We start from the raw sequence: 20,969 nt of genomic DNA on the forward strand, positions 1-20,969 counted from the left end.
ACACACACACACCGATACACAGCACACTCACTTAGCGTACTGTTCTTAAGTAAAAGCTGTATGACCTGTTTACTAAGTATCTTTTCTCCTTTTGTCCATATGAGGTTTTCTTTCTTTCCGCTTCTTTTTTTTTCTTTCCTTTTTTTGTATACAAGATCAAGGCTCGTGTAAGAGCTAACATTGATCACAAAAAGTCAAACTGACACATAAAACATGATAAAGGGAGCGGGAGAACAAGATGGAGAGCAGGGACATCGGGAGATCTGTGGGAGGGAGAGGGCTTGGGGGGAGAAGGCATGGGAAAAGGGGGCGGGGGGGAGGAAGAGGTTAAAAAAAAACACATGGACACTGCTAGGACTTCCAGGAAAGAAGTCGGAATTTCAAAAAAGTGGATCTGGGGTGAATTAATGGGGTAGAAACGATCAAGGTTTTGGATGGGGGAAGACAAGAGATGGTGGTGAACAGCTGTTTTAAAAACCTGGAGGGAGGAGTGGGATTGAAGAGATTGAGGGAGATTGTTCCAGAGGTGGTAAAAAAGAGGAATGAAAGACTATGTTTAAGGTTTGACGATCAACTGAGTTAACAAATGCTACCTACGTGTACGACTGTGCGTCTATGTTCGTGTTTCTCTTCCGCAGTCGTTAAATCCAAAAAGTGATTTGGATTGTGCTCCTGGGAAGATGCAGAGGAAGAAAATCCTGTTTCCCTGTTGGCAACGCCAAAACATTCCATTGCGAAGTACAGTCAAATGTTTCAAAGTGTAAGGCACCTGTATTGGGTTGCTACCTGTTTGTTGACACCTTGGTATCCTTCTTTGGAGGAAACAGAGGGGCCTTTTGGAGTTTTAACGTATTATTGTGATCTTTTTGTTTGCTGTTATTTTGTAAGATTTGTATCTTTCTTTTTTTATATTGCTTTACACATTGTGCTTTCTCTGTCCCTATATTTATGGAAGTTGTGGTGTTGTCAGTAACTGCAGCAAGGGTTCCAGTCATTGAACCATTATAACCAGAAGTTGGCAGAATGGATTTTTCTCGCGTCTTATTCCTTAGGAGCCACATTGTATCATGTATGGTAACCCTGTGCCACATGTAGGCAATCATGGCTCGCCAAATTCGTTCCTTTGAAAAATTCCTTTTCCTAAAATTCCATTGCGAAGCAACTGAGTTGCTAAAAAACTAAAAATTTTATTCCTAAAAATTAAATAGCTTCGAGATGCAATTAAATAAAACTAAAAAAACGTAAAAAAAAAAAAAAAAAAAAAAAAACGCTCTGGATAGGGCATGCTACAAGATGATGATGATGATGATGATGATGAGGACAAAGTAAGGCTTTTCATTGAACATTACGAGGAATATAACAGAAGAATGAAGAAAGAAAAACAATTTGTCTACAGCAGTAAGCGACACAGTTTGTTCAACATTTGTTAACGCACAAAAAGGTTTTTGGATTTTTGGGGGGAAAAAAAACATTGGATTTTTTCCCCATCGGAGTGCTTGGGGTGATATTTGGCACAAAGGGGTCTGCTTAGAAAATCCTGTCCACGGTGTGGTTATTCAGGATGGAAAAATATTCCCACAGATGAGTGCGGAACATAGCACAGCACGGTAGTTCAGTGAATAATGGAAGAGGTGGTCTCACTGCAGGGACAATCTTTCCACAATGATGTTAGTTGAAGATCTGCACAATCATATCCTCAAATGAGGTCAAGTAACACGTCCTCGCTACTACTGTAGTCGCTGGACTCCCATCATAGGTGTGGAAGATCAAAACTGCAATATGAAGGGGTTGTTAAAGGCGGTCGTTGTGAAGCATCGAAGTAGACAGCCACTTCATTGTTGGGTGTAAATTGTTAAATATAATCAGAATAACAACACGGTTATAAAAGCTTCAAATAATGTTTTTCGATATTGTTTTTAGGCCAGCGATTAATCATCATCCTCCTCACCGTGTACCAACTGTACCATGTCCCTCCCAACCCGTTGACATCTCATAAAGCATGTACGATTGGCCCAAGTCTTCCACAAAACGACTGACCGGGCCTGAAGTTGTCCTGGAGCCGATTTGTGCAGGAATTTGGAATTGGCTGGCGATAGCCCACCGATTGGTCGAAAGACACCATGGGATCTTTAACGTCCGCCTAACTAATGCTAGCAGGTGGAGCACGCAGCCAACGTCAATCTGTGGGGCGGCGCACTTTGTTATACAACCCCCGGCTTGTGATGCACCAATCCGATATTCATAATAGGGTCGGAACTGGAACCCAGATTAAATAGCTCAAATGTGGGTTCACGCGCCCAATGTTAAGCTACCCTGCATAAGTAATAAACAAACAAGAGAATGTTGTTGTGACAGGGATTGTGCCTTTAGGCTTTGAACTTGTTTTGCATAAGTAGCCAAGCGAACACCAATTCCGCATTATTTTACGCACACATCTTTTAAAAACTATTTCCCCTGACTCGTTCATTTGCTTATTTCCACATATTTGTCACATTTTTGGTAAATGTCTGCCCTTTGGAAAACCCTTCTGCGTTCCTGTCGACATTCTCATCGATCAAAGTGGATTGCTTCCCTTCCCAGGGAGAGGGTGACGCAGGCTGGCATGCGTCCAATTCCAAAGTTGCATTTTATAACATTGTATACTATACGTGTCACATAGAAAATGGTTTTTTTACATTTATTGAATTCAAAATATTTGTGCATTTTTTTTGAATCGAATAATTAACCGACAAAATCAATGTGCCCTAGAGAGCTGGGTATTCCTGATTTCTTACCTGACATGTTATCCATAACTACTGGTTTGCTCGATCACATGATCCGATGCAATAAGAACAATAAGGCACAATTATAGATATGTTAATGTGGAAAACATTCTTTAAAATGAAACAAATTGTTAAAACACTTTAAAAACATTCTTAAAAAAAAATATTTGGAAATGTAACTTTTTCTGTAACAAGACACTTCGTGGGACTTTTCTATTTTATTGGGGTTCATGTTTTAAATGGGTTTTCTTTACACATTCATGTTTTTATGATTGTTGTCAATCTGATTGATGTCTGAATTTAAGATCATGTGATAATATTGTTTGTGCTTATTTATTGATCTACATCTTACTTTTTAATCACCCTGCATCAGACTGTTTGGTATTCTTTAGAAGACGATAAAAAGGCTATAATAAAGTTGTGCACAGAAACAAATCAATGTGAGCATCAAGTTGTACTGGAGGGGAGGGTAACATCCACTCAATTAGGTGTAGTTGGAATATCGACCCAGCTATAAACTGCCACCCTGGTGTTTCCCAACTGGAATGATTCATCAACGTGTGTGTGATAATCTGCATCTGGGCGACCCGTCTGTCTATATTACTTGGTGGACGTTAAAGATCCCACGGTGTTATTCGCAAAGAGTAGGTGAGTTATCGCCGGCACCCTGAACAAATTATACAATTTCCTGCACCCTCAGTTGAGTATCCTTCGTCAGTGGCGACCCATCGGGAATTGTAAACTCGAGCCAATGAAACTCCTTCCGGGCAGAACCGACACTCAGGATACAGGTAAACTGGGATATATGAGAGAGAGAGAGAGAGAGAGAGAGAGAGAGAGAGAGAGAGAGATAGAGAGAGAGAGAGAGAGAGAGAGAGAGAGAGAAAGAAAGAAAGAAAGAGAAAGAAAGAGAGAAAGAAAGAAAGAAAGAAAGAAAGACAGAAAAAAAATATATAGAGAGAGTGCTTGAAACTTTACTGCACCTCTGTGAGTCTCGGAGATTGGTCATACGAAAGACTTTATATGTGCTGTTTCCTCTGTTGATACTCAGCCTTTAGAGGATAGAGCACAGACAAACTCTCTGGGATAGTAATCCTTAAAAAAAAAAAAACGTCATGCTGCAGGTGGAGCTCGCAGCCAACTGCTTTTGCAGCCAACTTCTGCTTTTCCTTCAGTCCATCCATACTTTCCGCAATCAACACCAGATCATCTGCGTACAACAACTCCCACGGTAAACCCTCCTTTATGTTCTGAGCCAGCACCTCCATCACAGCTACAAATAGTAGTGGACTTAGTCCCGACCCCTGATGCACTCCCACCTTCACCTCAAACTCACCACTGGTCCCGTCCTTCGTCCTTACAGCTGTGCACGCTCTTTTGTACATTGCCATCACTACTCTGATCAAACATTCCTCCACTCCTAACTTCCTCAATGCCCATGTCAATACTTTGCGTGGAACCCTATCGAATGCTTTCTCCTGATCAACAAACCCAAGAAACAACTTCTTCCTCTTCTCCATGTACTTCTCCTGCATCTGCCTCACAATGAAAAGCGCGTCTGTCGTTCCTCTTCCTGGCATAAATCCAAACTGCATTTCGTCGACCTTCACTTTCTTCCTTATCCTCCTCTCCAACACCCTTTCCAATACCTTCATTCCATGCTCCAATAACTTCATTGCTCGGTACGAGCCACACTCCAGAGGGTCACCTTTCCCCTTGTATAGAGGGACGAGGGTACTCAGTTCCCAATCCACTGGAATGCGGCCTTCTTTCATCACCAGATTACAGATCTCTGTCATTCTCTTCACACCACAACTTCCTGCTGCCTTCAACATATCTCCCACAACTCCCGTTGGCCCTCCCGCTTTTCTACCCTTCATTGCTTTTATCGCTTCCTCAACTTCTTTCTCAGTTATCTTCTCTGCTGGTCCTAAAACTGGGTTACTCTCTATGTTGCCATCCCATTCATTCTCTGTATTCAACAGCATTTCCATATATCTTTTCCATCTTCCTTTAATTCCATCTGGGTCCACAACGATTTGTCCCACTTCATCCTTCAAGCAACTCACCCCCATCACATCACACCTCTCTTTCGCCATCTGCTTTGCAATCCTGAATACTGCTTTCTGACCCTCTTCCGAATCCAAGCATTCTCCGAACATTTTCCTGCATGCCTCCTGCGCCTTTGCTACCTCTTTCTTTGCAGCCTTCTTGGCTGCCTTATAACTTTCATGCTCTGCTGTTTCTGCTCCCGTACCCTTCGCCTTCTGCAACTCCTTGAAATTCTTCCTCTTCTCGTCAATCCTCTTTCCAACTTCATCATCCCACCACCATGTTTCCGAGTGCCTCGGTGGTCCTTTTGTCCATCCACATACCTCACCAACGGCTCCCAACAGACTAGCTTTCATTGACATCCAACAATGATTGATTGACAATGAGCCATATTTCAATTTTTCCATGCAGCGGTTTTGTAGATACAGAGGTGCAACATTTTTCGGTTTTTCCAAGATGGCGCCTGTACCACATGACCTATGACGTCATGATTATCATTAAAATATTCTGCATGAAGCGTTCCTATGGTGAAAATTTCGTGCCCATCAGACCAACAGTTGCTGAGAAAATAAATTCACAATGATCGGATAAGTGTTGTACTTGTCGAATTATGATGTCATAACCAAGGCACCGATGACATCATCATTCACATATCTTATTCCCCAAGGGGAGTACTTGACAATGAGCCATGTTTCAATTTTTCCCATGGAGCGGTTTCGGAGATATAGAGGTGCAACTTTTAAACATTTTTTCCAATATGGCGTCTGTACCACATAACCAATGACGTTATAATTATCATTTAAAAAATTATCTAGGAGCCGCACATATTCTGAAAATTTCGTGTCCATTGGATTTACAGTTGCAGAGGAATTTTTGTTTTATTCATGCTGATCAGATCAAGCGTTGTACTTGTCAAATTATGACGTCATAATTAAGGCACCGGTGACATCACCATCAACATATCTTATTCCCCATGGTGAGTACTTGACAATGAGCCACGTTTCAATTTTCAATTTAAAATGCAGACACGTACGGCACACGTATGGCACACGCACGTACGCAACTGAATGCTTAACCCCGTTTTTCGCTTTGCACAGGGTAACAATGAAATTTATCGATTAGGACAAAACTACAAGCAACCACTGCTGCTTCATCACTGATTTGGAGGTTTGTGCAGCAACATTCACTGCACCCGTTTCCACGGTGCTTGGTTCGCATCATATACATATTGCGCAGGGAATAAATGAAGAGTTTGGTTTATAGTCAGGTTCACTATGTTTTTTCGTTCAAAATTTTGGTAGATTAGCAAAACTATACATTTCTGGAATACTCAGAGCATGAGGAATCCAAAAATTAATGTTTGCATTTGCATAAACACCTTTGCGAAAATGACCCTCAGGACAGTGATGAAGATCTGTAAAAGCATATTCCTGAACGGTATAGACCTAGTAGATCCTGTGTATAGGACTTATAGTTCAATCTGATACTAACAAGGCTGCTTTCTTGCTTTATAAACCCATACCTATAACTTCAAAGGACTTGCAATATCATGTATTATGTAATGCAGTTATATCACAAATATAAAGACAATGGTTTTCAATTACCTTTGTTTGTTGCTTTTCTATAATCCCGAGCACTATTTTGAGGCCTTTATTGGATTCCTTAACCCAGAAAACATAGGATTAGCATATTTAATTAAGTTTCTAGGGTGACTAGAAGCCGAGATAGCGCAAAATATGTATTTTATGGCGGCCATTTTCAAAATCCAAAATGGCGGCCATGCAGGTGTGTGTGCAAATGTCAACATTGATTTTCGGATTCTCCATGCTCTGATGATTCCAGAAATGTATAGTTTTGCTAATCTCCCAAAATTTTGAACGAAATTATATTTGTTAACATAGTGAACCTGACGATTACTGGTTCTATCATTATCCTCGCCAGAGGAGAGGGTATTGCATTTGAGTCCGTTTGTCTGTTTGTTACTCGGCAAAAAACAATTGTTTTTTTTTGCATGTTAATCACTCCGGTGTGTGTGTGTGTGTGTGTGTGTGTGTGTGTGTGTGTGTTTGTCTGTCTGGCCGCTCACTTATACTTGCCTACAGGTCACAATTTTAAACCGATCTTCACGAAACTTCACCAAATGGTAGAGTTCGTGGTCCGAGAAAATCCTATATGTATTTAAGGTCAAAAGGTCAAAAGGTCAACCACTTTTTTCGAATTTATAAAATCCTCAATTTTCATCGGATTGACTTGAAATTTGAATCGAATTTACATGTCGGCAAACTGAATTCAACCACCAACTATTTTTGAGATCAGCGTAGGCCAAAAGGTCAACATAGGCCAAAGGTCAACCACTTTTTTCGAATTTATAAAATCCTAAATTTTCATCCGATTGACTTGAAATTTGAAGAGCATTTACATATCGGCTAACTCAATTCAACCACCAACTATTTTTGAGATCAATATCGGCCAAAAGGTCAACATAGGCCAAAGCTCAACCACTTTTTTCATACTTCAAAAATCCTCAATTTTCATCCGATTGACTTGAAATCTGAATAGGATTTTCATATCAGCTAACTCAATTCAACCACCAACTATTTTTTGAGATCAGCATAAGCCAAAAGGTCAACATAGGCCAAAGGTCAACAACAATTTCAAATATCTAAAATCCTCAATTTTAATCAGATTGACTTGAAATTTGAATAGGATTTACACATCGGCTAACTGAATTGAACCACTAACTATTTTGAGATCAGCGTAGGCGAAAAGGTCAACATAGGCCACAGGTCAACCACTTTTTTCACATTTCTAAAATCCTCAATTTTCATCCCCATTGATTTGAAATTTGAATAGGATTTACACATCGGCTAACTGAATTGAACCACTAACTATTTTGAGATCAGCGTAGGCGAAAAGGTCAACATAGGCCATATGTCAACCACTTTTTTCACATTTCTAAAATCCTCAATTTTCATCCCATTGATCTGAAATTTGCATAGGATTTTCATATCGGCCAACTGAATTCAACCACCAACTATTTTTGAGGTCAAAAGTATGCTCTACTGAGTGCCATTCTACTTTGTTCTGTTTTGTCAAGTGTCGCTCTATGAGTGATTTTTCATCTGTCTGTTTGTTTGTCTGTTTGTCCGCACAGAATAAATATGATTTTCTCTGCAACCGTTGGTCCGATTGACAGGAAAATTTCACCATAGGTGAAACTCCACCTGGAGAATTTTTTAATGATAATTATGACGTCATATGTCATGTGGTTCGGCCGCCATCTTGGAAAAACCGAAAAACTTTGCACCTCTATATCTCCGAAAGCGCTAAATAGAAAAAACGGAGACATGGCTCATTGTAAAGAACTCTCCATGGGTAATATAATATGTTAATGATGATGTCATAGGTGCCTCCATTATGACGTCATAATTCGACAAGTACGAAACGTCATCCGATCAAGATGAAATTTCTTGAGCATAATCTAGGAATAAATTGGTGGAGAAAAAACTAATAATGATGACGTTATCGGTCACGTGGTTCGGCCGCCATATTTGTTTCAACACAAAAGCCTTAAAAACCACTGAAAACACATCCTGGCGAGGGTTTGCAATCTCTGATTGCTCTTTCTTGTTTCCATTGTAATTGCCATGGAAACGTTTGGATGTATATTCGTTTTCCCAATTTTTGTGATCTGTCCAAAGGAAGGTTCAGTCCTGCCGAAGCAGTTACACTGGGTGGTTTGCCATTGCCTTCCCAGCATTAGTTATAACAGGAATCTCTAACTTGTTCAGGGTGCCGGCGATAGCTGACCCACTCTTCACGAAGGACACCGTGGGGTGTTTCATCTCTACAAACTAATACCAGCAACTACCAACTAATTCAGGAGGTTTTCTGTGTAATTCGTGTAAAAACGATTTGTGTTTGCCATTCGCCAAAAGGTGTGGGTATTTTATTTGAGCAGGTAAAAAACATGCTTAGATGTGTGACGTTTTGAGCAGAGTTGCCTTCATCTGCTACTGAAAGCACAAGTCACATTGATCAAGCCTTAATACCACGTTCTACTAATTTATCTTTAACTTAGCAACATGTGCCTAATGCTGTAGCCATGGCCTCACAAGTTATCCTTGAGTTTAAAACATTCTAATTGACTCACGTCATCTAAACATATACCTGCACGCACGAGCTATGTGAAACATCTAGCAGCTTCTGTCAAAATGGCACAAGTTGTCAAACACGTCTTAACAAGGTTAACAGCATACTGTATACACAATGCCCCCAAAAACATTCTTCAAATTATATATCTTCTTTGGTATTCACTATAGTGGGGCGGCTTAGCCCAAATATTCAAAAGAATTGTGCATTTTGTGATACAAGCACCAAATTTGGCACACTAGTAGACTATCATATTATGAAAAGATCTGGATATTGGGCCATCTCAGATTCAGAGATTTGATTTTTGCAAGATTTGCAGATTTTGCAAGCTGAGATTGCAACGCCAGGGACGGCCGACTCCTTCCTACGAGCTGCCCACGTCACCCGCACAAGAAGAGCTCATCAAATCACTGCAGCGGCACTGCACATCCTGCAACACCGTGCGTATGAACGCCACTGTATGACATATGCTGATGATGCAGAAGACCTGCCTGAGTTCGAAGACTGGTGTCACCAGAGAGGAGAAGACATTCCCAACTTTCAGTACTGGGCAACTGTGCTGGAACTAGAGATGTTGGTACTGGTCTACGTGCGTTCTCTGCGGCAGGCTTCATTCACGACGTACCTTGATGCCCTGACGGAACTGGTCCCATGGTTCCATGCCTTAGACCACACACACTATGCCAGGTGGGTCCCTGTTCACCTGAGGGACACGGTTGCACTCCCAATGAAGCACCCAGATGTAGCCAGAGAATTCAGGGCTGGCAACTTCACTGTACAGAAGACGAAGAAGGTGTTCTCTTCGATCCCAATCGAATCGAAATCTTGCAAAAATCAAATCTCTGAATCTGAGATGGCCCAATATCCAGATCTTTTCATAATATGATAGTCTACTAGTGTACCAAATTTGGTGCTTGTATCACAAAATGCACAACAGGTTTGCTATGCTGCTACACTACTATGCAGCATTGTATGGCCAGGTATACATACCACCTTTTCCTGGGAGTGCGGCTGTGCCGATGATGCAGTGCCCCCTGTAGGTTAGGGCAGGAATTTGGAATTTGTTCAGGATGCCAGCGATAGCTCGCCAACTCTTCAGGAAGGACACCATGGGAACTTTAACGTCCACCAGCGAATGCTTGCAGATGTGACGCCCAGTTTAACATCCATCCGAGGGACGGAAACCACAAATGCTACTTATGGTTTGTAGTGTTTATGCAGTGTGTTCAAAAGGTTCTATAAACAAGATGGAAATCGCTAATTCTATTCAGCAGGTAATTATTTGCTTGAAAGGTTACAATATAAGTGTAATAAGGTTTCACTTGTATGTAATCCATGGTTTAACTTAAAAATAAACTCCCCATCTATGTAAGGAGTTTTAAGGTTCAACTCTCTTGGTCAACCAACCAGGCAAACATGAAGACCAAGGAGCTTCCCAAAGAAGTCAGACATAAAATGGTGAAGAAGCACCGTTCAGGAGAGGGTTATAATAAGATTTTAAAGTCACTCATTATCCTTTTGAGTACGGTTAAATCCATCATTAAGAAGTGGAAGACGTATTATACCACCAAGACTCTACCTAGATCAAGTCGCCCATCCAACCTCAGTCGCCGGGCAATCAGGAAACGGGTTCGGGATGTCATTGTAAATCCAACAATAACCTTGAAAGATCTCCAAGGCACTATGTCCGAGATGGGGGTCAGGTTCATCAATCAACAATATGCCCTTCCCTTCACAAAGCTGGCTTCTATGGACAGGTGGCAAGAAAGAAGCCAATACTGAAAAAGATGCAAGAAGCAATTTTTGAAAAGACTCATCTAAATGTTCACATGGAGTTTGTGAAAAAACATCTTAATGATACTCCAGGCACGTGGAGAAAAATGTGTGGTTAAACACGACAAAAAATGAACTTTATGGTCTAAATTCAAAGAGTTACATCTGGCGCAAGCCTAACACTACACATCACCCAGTCAACCCCATTCCTACTGTCAAGCATGGTGGTGGCAGCATCATGTTATGGGGCTGATTTTCATCAGCAGGGACTGGCAAGCTTGTCAGGATGGAAGGGACAATGGACGGTGCAACGTACTGGAGAATCCTTGATGAAAACTTGCTTGAATCAGCCATGAATCTGAAACTGGGTAGGAGATTCACATTTCAGCAGGACAATGATCCGAAGCATAAAGCTAAAGCCACATTGGAGTCGCTGAATAAGAAGAAAATAAATGTTCTTGAGAGACCTAGTCAAAGTCCTGATTTAAACCCAATTCAACATCTTGTAAAGAAGAATAGTAAGTTATGGGATTTCCTTGTTAATTTTATTTTGACCTCTGAAAAACTTTCAGTGTACAAAACAAGAAAGTCAAAGAAGGGAAGCAAGGTGGTGCAGCATCGTTTTGCATACCTGATAACATTATTATGCTCACGTGTCACTTTTGAATTTAGGGTGGCACGATATTCCCGAACTATTTGAAGGTTTAAAGATATTTGGACCACTCCCCACAAGGTACTTTATTTACTTTGACTTGTCCGATAATTATTATTACATCCGGCACTGTCGTAGTATAGTGTACACTAAATATAATGTCCGCACCTCAAGAACAATGTCAAGATTTAATTCAAAGGAGAAACCTGACTCGGATATAATAAAGGTTACAACACAGTTAAACAGGACTATGCGGGCATACTCAAAACAGGACTCCAAACGACATATTGAGCAGGTCATCTGCCGATTCGGTCTGCATCTTGTCTTTTATAGTGTTTTGTTTAGACAAAGAAATTCTTCTGGGCTTTGGGGTGTCGGCTTGAGCGATGAGAGTTCGATCAAGAGGTCAGGGATTCAGATAGGCAAGCGTAAAAAGGCATCTGGTTTCTATTCCAGCATAAGCCATGAGGATAAGCATTTCAGACCAAGTACAGTATTCAGATGATAATTACTTCTTTGTTGGTGTTGTTGTTGATGTATGTTGTTGTTGTTGTTGATGTATGTTGTTGTTGTTGTTGCTGTATGTTGTTGTTGTTGTTGATGTATGTTGTTGTTGTTGTTGTTATTCAGACATTCCATTTGTCTGGAAGGTATGCATTATCAGAGTTTAACATCGTTGCACAGATTATCAATGTCGCTTTTAAGTATATCTAAGCACATCACATAATTTCTATAATTCATAATGCAGATTACTCAAGGAGTTATCACTAAGTATATGTTTATCCACTTTATTAGCTTTATTATTATTATTAATTATTATTATTATTATTATTATTATATTATATTATTATATTATATTATTATATATTATATTATTATTAGCATTTCACATTTCTAAAGATTATATAATACTGCTGTGCATCACAATTACTATTAATTAGTACATCATAATTAGTACAAGACCCTCGATTCTGTATACAAAAAGAAAAATTCGTATTACAAAACAACACCCATGTTTCTGTACTTTCCTGCAATGAGAAGAGTACGAACAGGTTAGAACCGAATGCAAGTGATAACGCACTTACAAAGAGAGATAGGGACATTTCAACAAACTCAGAAGTCCATGCGGACTTCGACAGCACCAAAAGTGGACGGAGGTTATGTTTTCACCCCTGCCTGTTTGTTTGTTAATTGCAAAATCGAACATTTTTCAAGTACATTGGTTCATCTTGTGCGTTATTCTGTCTGTCTGTTTGTCTGTCTGTTTGTCTGTCAATCGCCTACAGGTCACAATTTTAAACCGATCTTCACGAAACTTCACCAGATGGTACAGTTGGTCACACGGAAGAAGCCCATTGATTTTGAGGCCATTGCCAAAGGTTGTCTTGAGGTCAGATTTATAAAATTGTCATTTTTCATCCAATTGACTTGTAAATTGAACATTTGCATTATTGTTTTAGTCACTAAATTGAAAAACCAACCATGTTTGAGGTCAAAAGGTCAAATGTCAGCTCAAGGTCAAACTTCTATAATTATGAATTTTCATCTGAAGAATCGTCAATTTTCATCCAATTAACCTGAAAATTAACGAGCAATTGCATAGTACATCACGGAATTGGAAGACCAACTATGTTTGAGGTCAAAAGGTCAACTCAAGGTCAAACTTCGAATATCATCAGTTTCCATGTGAAAAATCATCAATTTTTGTCAATCCATCTCTTTTCTTATCAATCCAAATCAATCATCCATCTCTTATCTTCCCCCATCAAAAACCTTGATCTTTTCTACCCCCGTTAATTCACCCCAGATCCACTTTTTTGAAATACCGACTTCTTTCCTGGAAGTCCTAGCAGTGTGCATGTGTTTCATACCTCTCCCAACCCCCTCCCCTCCCCTTCCCGTGCCTCCTCTCCCCATGCCCTCTCCCTCCCACAGATCTCCCGATGTGCTTGTTCTCTACTGTTGTTGTACTTGTGTGCTTCCCTCTCTCCCCATCTTGTCTCCCGCTCCCTTTATTATATGTTTTACGTGTCCGTTTTTTCATTCTGTGATTAATGTTAGTTTTTACACGAGCCTCGATCTTGTATACAAAAAATAAAATAAAAACATTTAATCCGATTGACCTGAGCTTTGACTAAGATAGTCAATTGTAATCTTAATCAAATGGACAATTTGATGTATTGTCGGTATTAGTAGTAGCGGTAGTAGTCAGTAGTAGTCAGCAGTAGAAGTAATCAGTGAAGTCAGCAGTAGTAGTTAGTAGTAGTAGTAGTAGTAGTAGTCAGTAGTAGTAGAGGGTAGTAGTTAGTGGTAGTGGAGGTAGTAGTCGTAGTAGTAGTAGTAGTCAGTAAGTCATAGTGGTAGTCAGTAGTAGTATATGTAGTTGTCAGTCATAGTCAGTTGTAGTAGTCGATGTAATAGTATTCAGTAGTAGTAGTCAGTAATAATAGTAGTAGTAGTAGTAGTAGTAGAAGTAGTAGTAATAGTAGTAGTCAATAGTAGTAAATACTACCAGTAGTTAGTAGTAATAGTAGTAGTACTACCACTAGTAGTAGTTAGTAATAGTCGTACCAGTAGTTAGAAGTAATAGTAGTAGTACTAGTAGTTAGTAATAGTAGTAATAGTACCAGTAGTTAGTATTAATAGTAGTAGTACTAGTAGTATTAGTTAGTAATATTAGTAGTAGTTAGTAATATTAGTAATGTAATAGTAGTACCAGTAGTTAGTAGCAAAAGTAGTAGTACTAATAGTAGTAGTTCGTAATTGTAATAATAGTACCAGTAGTTAGTCGTAATAGTAGAAGTACTAGTAGTAGTAGTTCGTAATCGGAATAATAGTACCAGTAGTTAGTAATAGTAGTAGTAGTAGTACCAGTACTTAGTAGTACTAGTAGTAGAATTTAGTAATAATAGTACTAGTAGTAGTAGTTCATAATAGGAATAATAGTACCAGTAGTTAGTAATAGTAGTAGTAGTAGTAGTACCAGTAGTTAGCAGTACTAGTAATAGTATTTAGTGATAATAGTACCAGCAGTTAGTAGTAATAGTAGAAGTACTAGTAGTAGTAGTTTGTAATAGGAATAATAGTACCAGTAGTTAGTAATAGTAGTAGTAGTACCACTAGTTAGTAGTACTAGTAGTAGTACTAGTAGTAGTATTTAGTAATAATAGTAGTAGTAGTTAGTAATAGTAATAGTAGTAATAGTAGTAGTAGTTCGTAAGAGTAATAGTCGTAGTAGTACCAGTAGTTAGTTGTAATAGTAGTAGTAGTACTAAGTAAAGTAGTACTAGTAGTACCAGTAGTTAGTAGTAATAGTAGTAGAAGTAGTAGTAGTAGTAGTAATAGTAGTAGTAGTTTTTTTTGTTTTTTTTTTGTATACAAGATCGAGGCTCGTGAAAGAGCTAACATTAATCACACAAAAAGACAAACCGGCACACAAAACAAAAAAAACAAGGGGAGCGGCAGACAAGATGGGGAGAGAGGGGGAAGGACACAAACACAACATTTGAGAGCAGGGACATCGGGAGGACTTGGGGGGAGGTGGGAGAGGAATAAAACATATGAACACTGCAAGGACTCTGGGGTGAATTACCGGGGGTAGAAAAGATCAAGGTTTTCGATGGGGGAAGATAAGAGATGGTGGTGAACAGCTGTTTTAAAGACCTGGAGGGAGGAGTGGGATTGGAGGGAGTGGGGGAGTTTGTTCCAGAGGCGGGAGAAAAGGGGAATGAAAGAGTGAAGGTGAGCAGAGAGCCTAGATTTTGGCAGTTTAACCATAAGAGGGTTGCAGGCAGATCTTGTGCGACCTGAAGGAATATTTGGGGGACAGAGCACAGAGAGAGCTGAGGGAGCAAGGCCGGAGAGGAGTCGGTAGAAGATAGAAAGACCACCAAACTGCCTGCCGTGAGTGAGTGAAAGGCCCTCGGAGTTGACTACATCGCAGGAGATTCCAATGATTCTGAAAGCTTTGGCCTCAACAGCGTGAAGCCGAGCAAGGTGTGAGGCAGGAGCACCAGCCCAGAGGGGGGAACAGTATTCCATTGAGCTGCGGATGAAAGCCTTGTATGTGGTGAGGAGCTCAGGTGTGCCAAGGAAGGACTTCGCACGACGGAGGATGCCCAGTCGGCGACTGGCTTTGGAGGCCAGCTTGGAAATGTGGTTTTCCCAAGAAAGATCATGGCAGATTGTGAGACCCAAAAGCTTGAGCGACAGAACTTCTTGGAGAGGATTGTTGAGAAAGTAGATGGGAGGGTTGTCCAGTCGGTCCTTTCGGAGAGACATTGTAAGAGTGTGAGATTTGTCAGGATTGAAAGACATGTTCCACTTGTTTGACCAGTCTGTGATTTTGTCCAGGTCTGCAGAGAGTGAGGAGGCTGCAGACTGCCGATCTGAGGGATGAGGAATGGAGCGGCAGATAGTGGAGTCATCAGCAAAGAGATAGAGAGGATTTTCCAGAGAGTCGGAGAGGTCATTGATGAAGACCAGAAATAGCACAGGGCCCAGAACACTACCTTGGGGAACTCCAGCCAGAACAGGCAGGGAAGATGAGAGAAATCCATTCAGGGCCACACGTTGCCTACGACCAGAGAGGAAATCCGCAAGCCATGAGTGGAGATTTCCCTGAATACCATAGGAGGTGAGTTTGGTGAGCAGAGCTGGGTGCCAGACCGTATCGATGGCACGTGATATGTCAAGTGAGACAGCTCTGATTTTCTGTTTGGCATTGAGGACCTCCATCCATTGTTGAGACAGCAGAAGCAACATGTCCAGAGTAGAATGACCTGGTCTGAATCCAAATTGATGATCAGAGATCAAGCCATTGGAGAAGAGGAAGGATTTGATATCTGAAGCAATGATGGATTCCATGACTTTGCTGATAATTGGGAGCAGGCTGATTGGTCTGTAGTTGCAAGGATCTGTTTTTGCACCTTTTTTGTGTAAAGCGGTAATGTTTGCTGATTTCCAAGATGCTGGCAGATGACCTTGAGCAAAAGAGAGGGTGAAAAGAACAGAGAGAGGGTGAGATAGAGCGGTAGAGCAGGATTTTAGGACCCGAAGGCTGATGCCATCTGGTCCAGTTGCAGAATCAGAGTCAGAGTCGAGGTTTGATAAAAACGTCTCCACCTTGTCAGGAGAGAAGGACACAGAGTCCAGGAGCAGTTGGGTTCGACTGGGAAAGGTGGGAACAGAGAGAGATGGGTTTGGGACACAAGATTTTGAGGCAAACACAGAGTTGAGGCATTCGGCTTTGTCACGTGCGGTGTCAACTGTGTAGCCATTTGAGGTAAGGGAGGGGATGGAGGGGGAACAAACACCAGAAACGGATTTGACCAGATGCCACCAGGATTTGGAGGAAGGGGACAGGTTTGAGAGTTCAATCTTGAGTGTGGAGAGATAGTGCTTCCTGGCACTCCTGAGGGTAGAAACACACTTGTTTCGAGCTTGGTGGAAGGAACTGAGATTGCCTTCAGTTGGATTTGCCTTCCAAGAGGTAAAGGCAAGTTGTTTCAGGGCAACTGCCTCACCACAAGATTCAGTGTACCATGGACGGGAGGAAGGGTAAGACAACTGAAGACGAGATGGGATAAATCTGTGCATGAGAGAGAGAGAGCAGTTTGCTTTGGAAGAATTCCCAGGAAGAATTGATGTCAGAGGCATTAGAGATGGGAGACCAGTCCAGTTGATTGATGGCTGCTTGCAGACCGTGCCAGTCAGCCTGAGTGAAATGCCAGACTCGTCGGCGCTGAGGAGGCTCTCTGAGAATGGCCAGTGAGATGTCCACTTTAACAAGCACATGATCAGAAGAACCGATTGGAGCAGAAGAAGAGCAGCAGACATTTGCAGGGAAGTTAGTCATAACCAAGTCCAGAAGAGAAGATGCTCCGTTGACTGAGATCCGGGTCGGGAAATTGACAGATTGTGTCAGTCCCAATGAGTCGCAGAAGTCCTTTGCTGAGGTGCCATGGCTGGTGAGAGATGAACCCACACCCAGCCAGCTGGCATGATGACAGTTGAAGTCGCCACATATGAGGAAGAGAGAGTTTGGATGAGTTGATAGAAGTTGGTCCATGTTGTCCGACAGAGAAATGTAAATGGAGTCATCACTGTTTGGAGGACGGTACAGAACACATATGAACAAAAGGTGGGAGCGGAGAGGAAGCCGTAGCCATAGGTACTCCTGTGGGTGGGGTGGAGAGAGGGCAGTGCAGGGAGAGTGAGGAAGAGAGTTTTTGATAAAGATAGCCACCCCACCACCAGGACGAGGATCAGGTCTATCGTACCAGAGGAGGGAGTAACCAGGAAGAGATATTAAGGAATCAGAGACATCTTGAAGGAGGAAAGTTTATGTTAAGCAGATCAAGTCTGGATTTTCAGAAGCAACCTGAATGGAGAGATCAATCAGGTTTGAGCGAAGGCCCCGGATGTTTGAGGTCCATACCGTTAGTGAGGAGAGAGGGGGAGCATCGGGTGCAGGACAGGGGAGGGGAGGGGTAGGGTCAGATGGAGGGTGAGAGGGGGATGTAGGAAGAGCAGTTGATAGTGTGTCAGAGATTACAGAAGAGTTACAAGAAAGGGAAGGATGAGGAGGACGAAAGGTTTGATGGTGATGGAATGAGGCACAGTGAGAGTTTGTTTGAGGGGGGGCAGAGGAAAGTAGAAGGTTGGGGGAGGTGGAGGTATGACATAGGAGGGAGAGGAAGTGGGGAGGAGGCAGCTTTGAGAAGGAGGTGGGAGGAGGGAGAATTTGGGAGGGATGGTTGGGGGGGAGATTTGAAGGGGAGGGGCAAGGGGGGAGTTTAGAAAGTGGATGATTAATGAAAGATGAACATATCTATCTATAATTCCAGTAATCTCTGTGTGTCTGTGTGTCTGTGTGTCTGTGTGTCTGTGTGTCTGTGTGTCTGTGTGTCTGTGTGTCTGTGTGTCTGTGTCTGTGACCGCTGTTTCTCGACAACCACGGGTCCGATATACTTGAAACTTGCCAGGTATATTGCTGGGGACCCGAGGATGTGCCTTTTCAAGGTTTGAAATTAATCGGACAAGTACCTACCGAGCTATGTCCAAAAAACGCTTCAACCAATCAGAGAGCAGCGAGCTATCACGTGTGCCGAACCGTTAATGCAATGCAAGCGTTAATGCGTTAATGCAAGGCTTTTCTTTTTTTCCCTCTTCTCTTTCTACTTTTCCTTGCGATTAAATTGCAAACAGCCAAAATACGTTGGCGCTAATTGAATAATTGGCCATTAACACTAAAATAATCGTAACTGCGATATGCCAACTTCCGGACAGTGCAGCCTTCCCTGTTGTTGTTGTTTGCAGCAGCTGTTTGCAGCAAGGCAAGGCTTTTCTTTTTTTCCCTCTTCTCTTTCTACTTTGCCTTGCGATTAAATTGCAAACAGCCAAAATACGTTGGCGCTAATTGAATAATTGGGCATTATGTTTTACAACTAATAAAAACGAATTTGCGATTCATTCGCTTTCCTGCGCGTTTGTGTACGCGATGGCGATTTCTTTACCAAACTCCGGAAGCCGTTCGCTTTGGACCGAACCATTGCATGTAAATAGAGGGGGGGGATTGTCACCACTCGCAAGCCGTTCGCTTTGGACCAAACCATTTCATGTAAATAGGGGGGGGGATATAATTTTAGATATATATATAGTACGGGCATGCCCTAGTATAACAAATTGGGTTTGTTGTGATTTTCAAGTTAGCGATTCGTTTCCGAACGATGGAGGAGGGATGGAATGAATGAGAATTTAGAGCATGGAGTGATTTGGAATCATAAGAGATTGAATATTTTTTTGAAGTGGAATGAGTTGAAGTGGAAATTGAAAGGAGCCTTTTAAATAAGAAGAAAAACAGCGTGTTGTAATAAACCACTGAATAAAACACTGAAGGGGATAGTTGAAACATATTTAAACAGAACTGTGAAGAACAATCTTATATTCACAAAAATACCAATGGGGAGAGGAAGCCTAGAGCGACGACCACGAGTCACTTGAACAGGGCAAAAGGTGGAAGGCAATGGGAAAATGGGGGCGGGGCGAGACAGCGCACGTGGGCAGAGGCAAAAGCACACGAGGACAAAGGGAAATAAAAAAAATTTTTGTTTGTTTTTTTGTTTGTTTTTGGGGGGGGGGGGTGTGGGGGTTACAACGTTAGACAAATAGTAGATGTTTGGTGAAGCTTGTTTGAGAAGGGGAAATCAAAAAAGCTAGCAAAACAGCGAAGGAAGGAACAACCTTCGACGGGGGAAGCCTGAGGCTGCAAGGCCTTGCTCGCGACGCGGCAAACAAACGATTAATTTATGAAAGATAAACACCGAGAAACTTCCAAGGGGGACACTATAAGTTCACACACCGAACGATAAATACAGTTTCGACAAAATACAATTGTGAACAGACTTAACTTTGAAAAACGTGGAGACCGTGTGGACCGTCGAAAACCCCTGCCACCGTCGTTGGTAATATAAGTAATAGTAGTAGCACCAGTAGTTAGTAGTAGTAGTAGTAGTAGTAGTAGTAGTAGTAGTAGTAGTAGTAGTAGTAGTAGTAGCAGTAGTAGTAGTGCTTTTGTTGGAAGACTTTAAAGATTTGCGTTCAGGACACAGGAAAGCTCAGACAGACACAAGTTTCCTGTTTAATGTCGTTTGACTTCCTCATCTCTGAAAGTCCATGGTTAAGGGGTGTTGCAAAATAAATGATACTTTTTCCCCCCAGATTGTATTGACCACATGTTGCAAAATAAATGATACTTTTTCCCCCCAGATTGTATTGACCACATATTGCAAAATAAATGATACTTTTTTCCCTAAAGATGAAATGAAGTTTCAATCGGATGAAAATCCAACCAAAGGCTTTATTTCATTCAAAAATTAAAAACTCACGTTTAATACACGTCAATATGTCCACCATTAGCTTCAGAAACCATTTGAAGTCGACTTTTAAAAGATTTCAGCAAAGACACGAACATTAGTCGCAAATATGACAGAGACAACACGCAGGGAACGTGCGCGACACGTCATCATGACGCACGCGAAATTTGAATTCAAAAATCGCGGACATGTGGTCAATACAATCTGGGGGGAAAAAGTATCATTTATTTTGCAACATGTGGTCAATACAATCTGGTGGAAAAAGTATTTATTTTGCAACATGTGGTCAATACAATCTGGGGGGAAAAAGTATTTATTTTGCAACATGTGGTCAATACAATCTGGGGGGAAAAAGTATTTATTTTGCAACATGTGGTCAATACAATCTGGGGGGAAAAAGTATTTATTTTGCAACATGTGGTCAATACAATCTGGTGGAAAAAGTATTTATTTTGCAACATGTGGTCAATACAATCTGGGGGGGAAAAGTATCATTTATTTTGCAACATGTGGTCAATACAATCTGGGGGGGAAAAGTATCATTTATTTTGCAACATGTGGTCAATACAATCTGGGGGGAAAAAGTATCATTTCTTTTGCAACATGTGGTCAATACAATCTGGGGGGAAAAAGTATCATTTCTTTTGCAACATGTGGTCAATACAATCTGGGGGGAAAAAGTGTCATTTCTTTTGCAACATG

The 20,969-nt window shown here is 41.3% G+C and overlaps 1 protein-coding gene across 1 annotated transcript in view; it reads left to right on the top strand.

Annotated features, from left to right (window-relative positions):
* Positions 1–3,570, top strand: part of LOC137434315 (signal-transducing adaptor protein 1-like) — a 77,391-nt gene extending 73,821 nt beyond the window's left edge. Inside the window, exon 11 of the mRNA XM_068127212.2 lies at positions 639–3,570. Within this exon, the coding sequence (XP_067983313.2) occupies positions 639–658 (20 nt within the window). The 3' untranslated portion in view covers positions 659–3,570. The remainder of the gene's footprint in view (positions 1–638) is intronic.
* Positions 3,571–20,969: the final 17,399 nt, after the last annotated feature.

This window comes from Myxine glutinosa, chromosome 10 (assembly GCF_964187855.1).
Source record: "Myxine glutinosa chromosome 10, kmMyxGlut1.1, whole genome shotgun sequence".
Lineage (NCBI taxonomy): Eukaryota > Metazoa > Chordata > Myxini > Myxiniformes > Myxinidae > Myxine > Myxine glutinosa.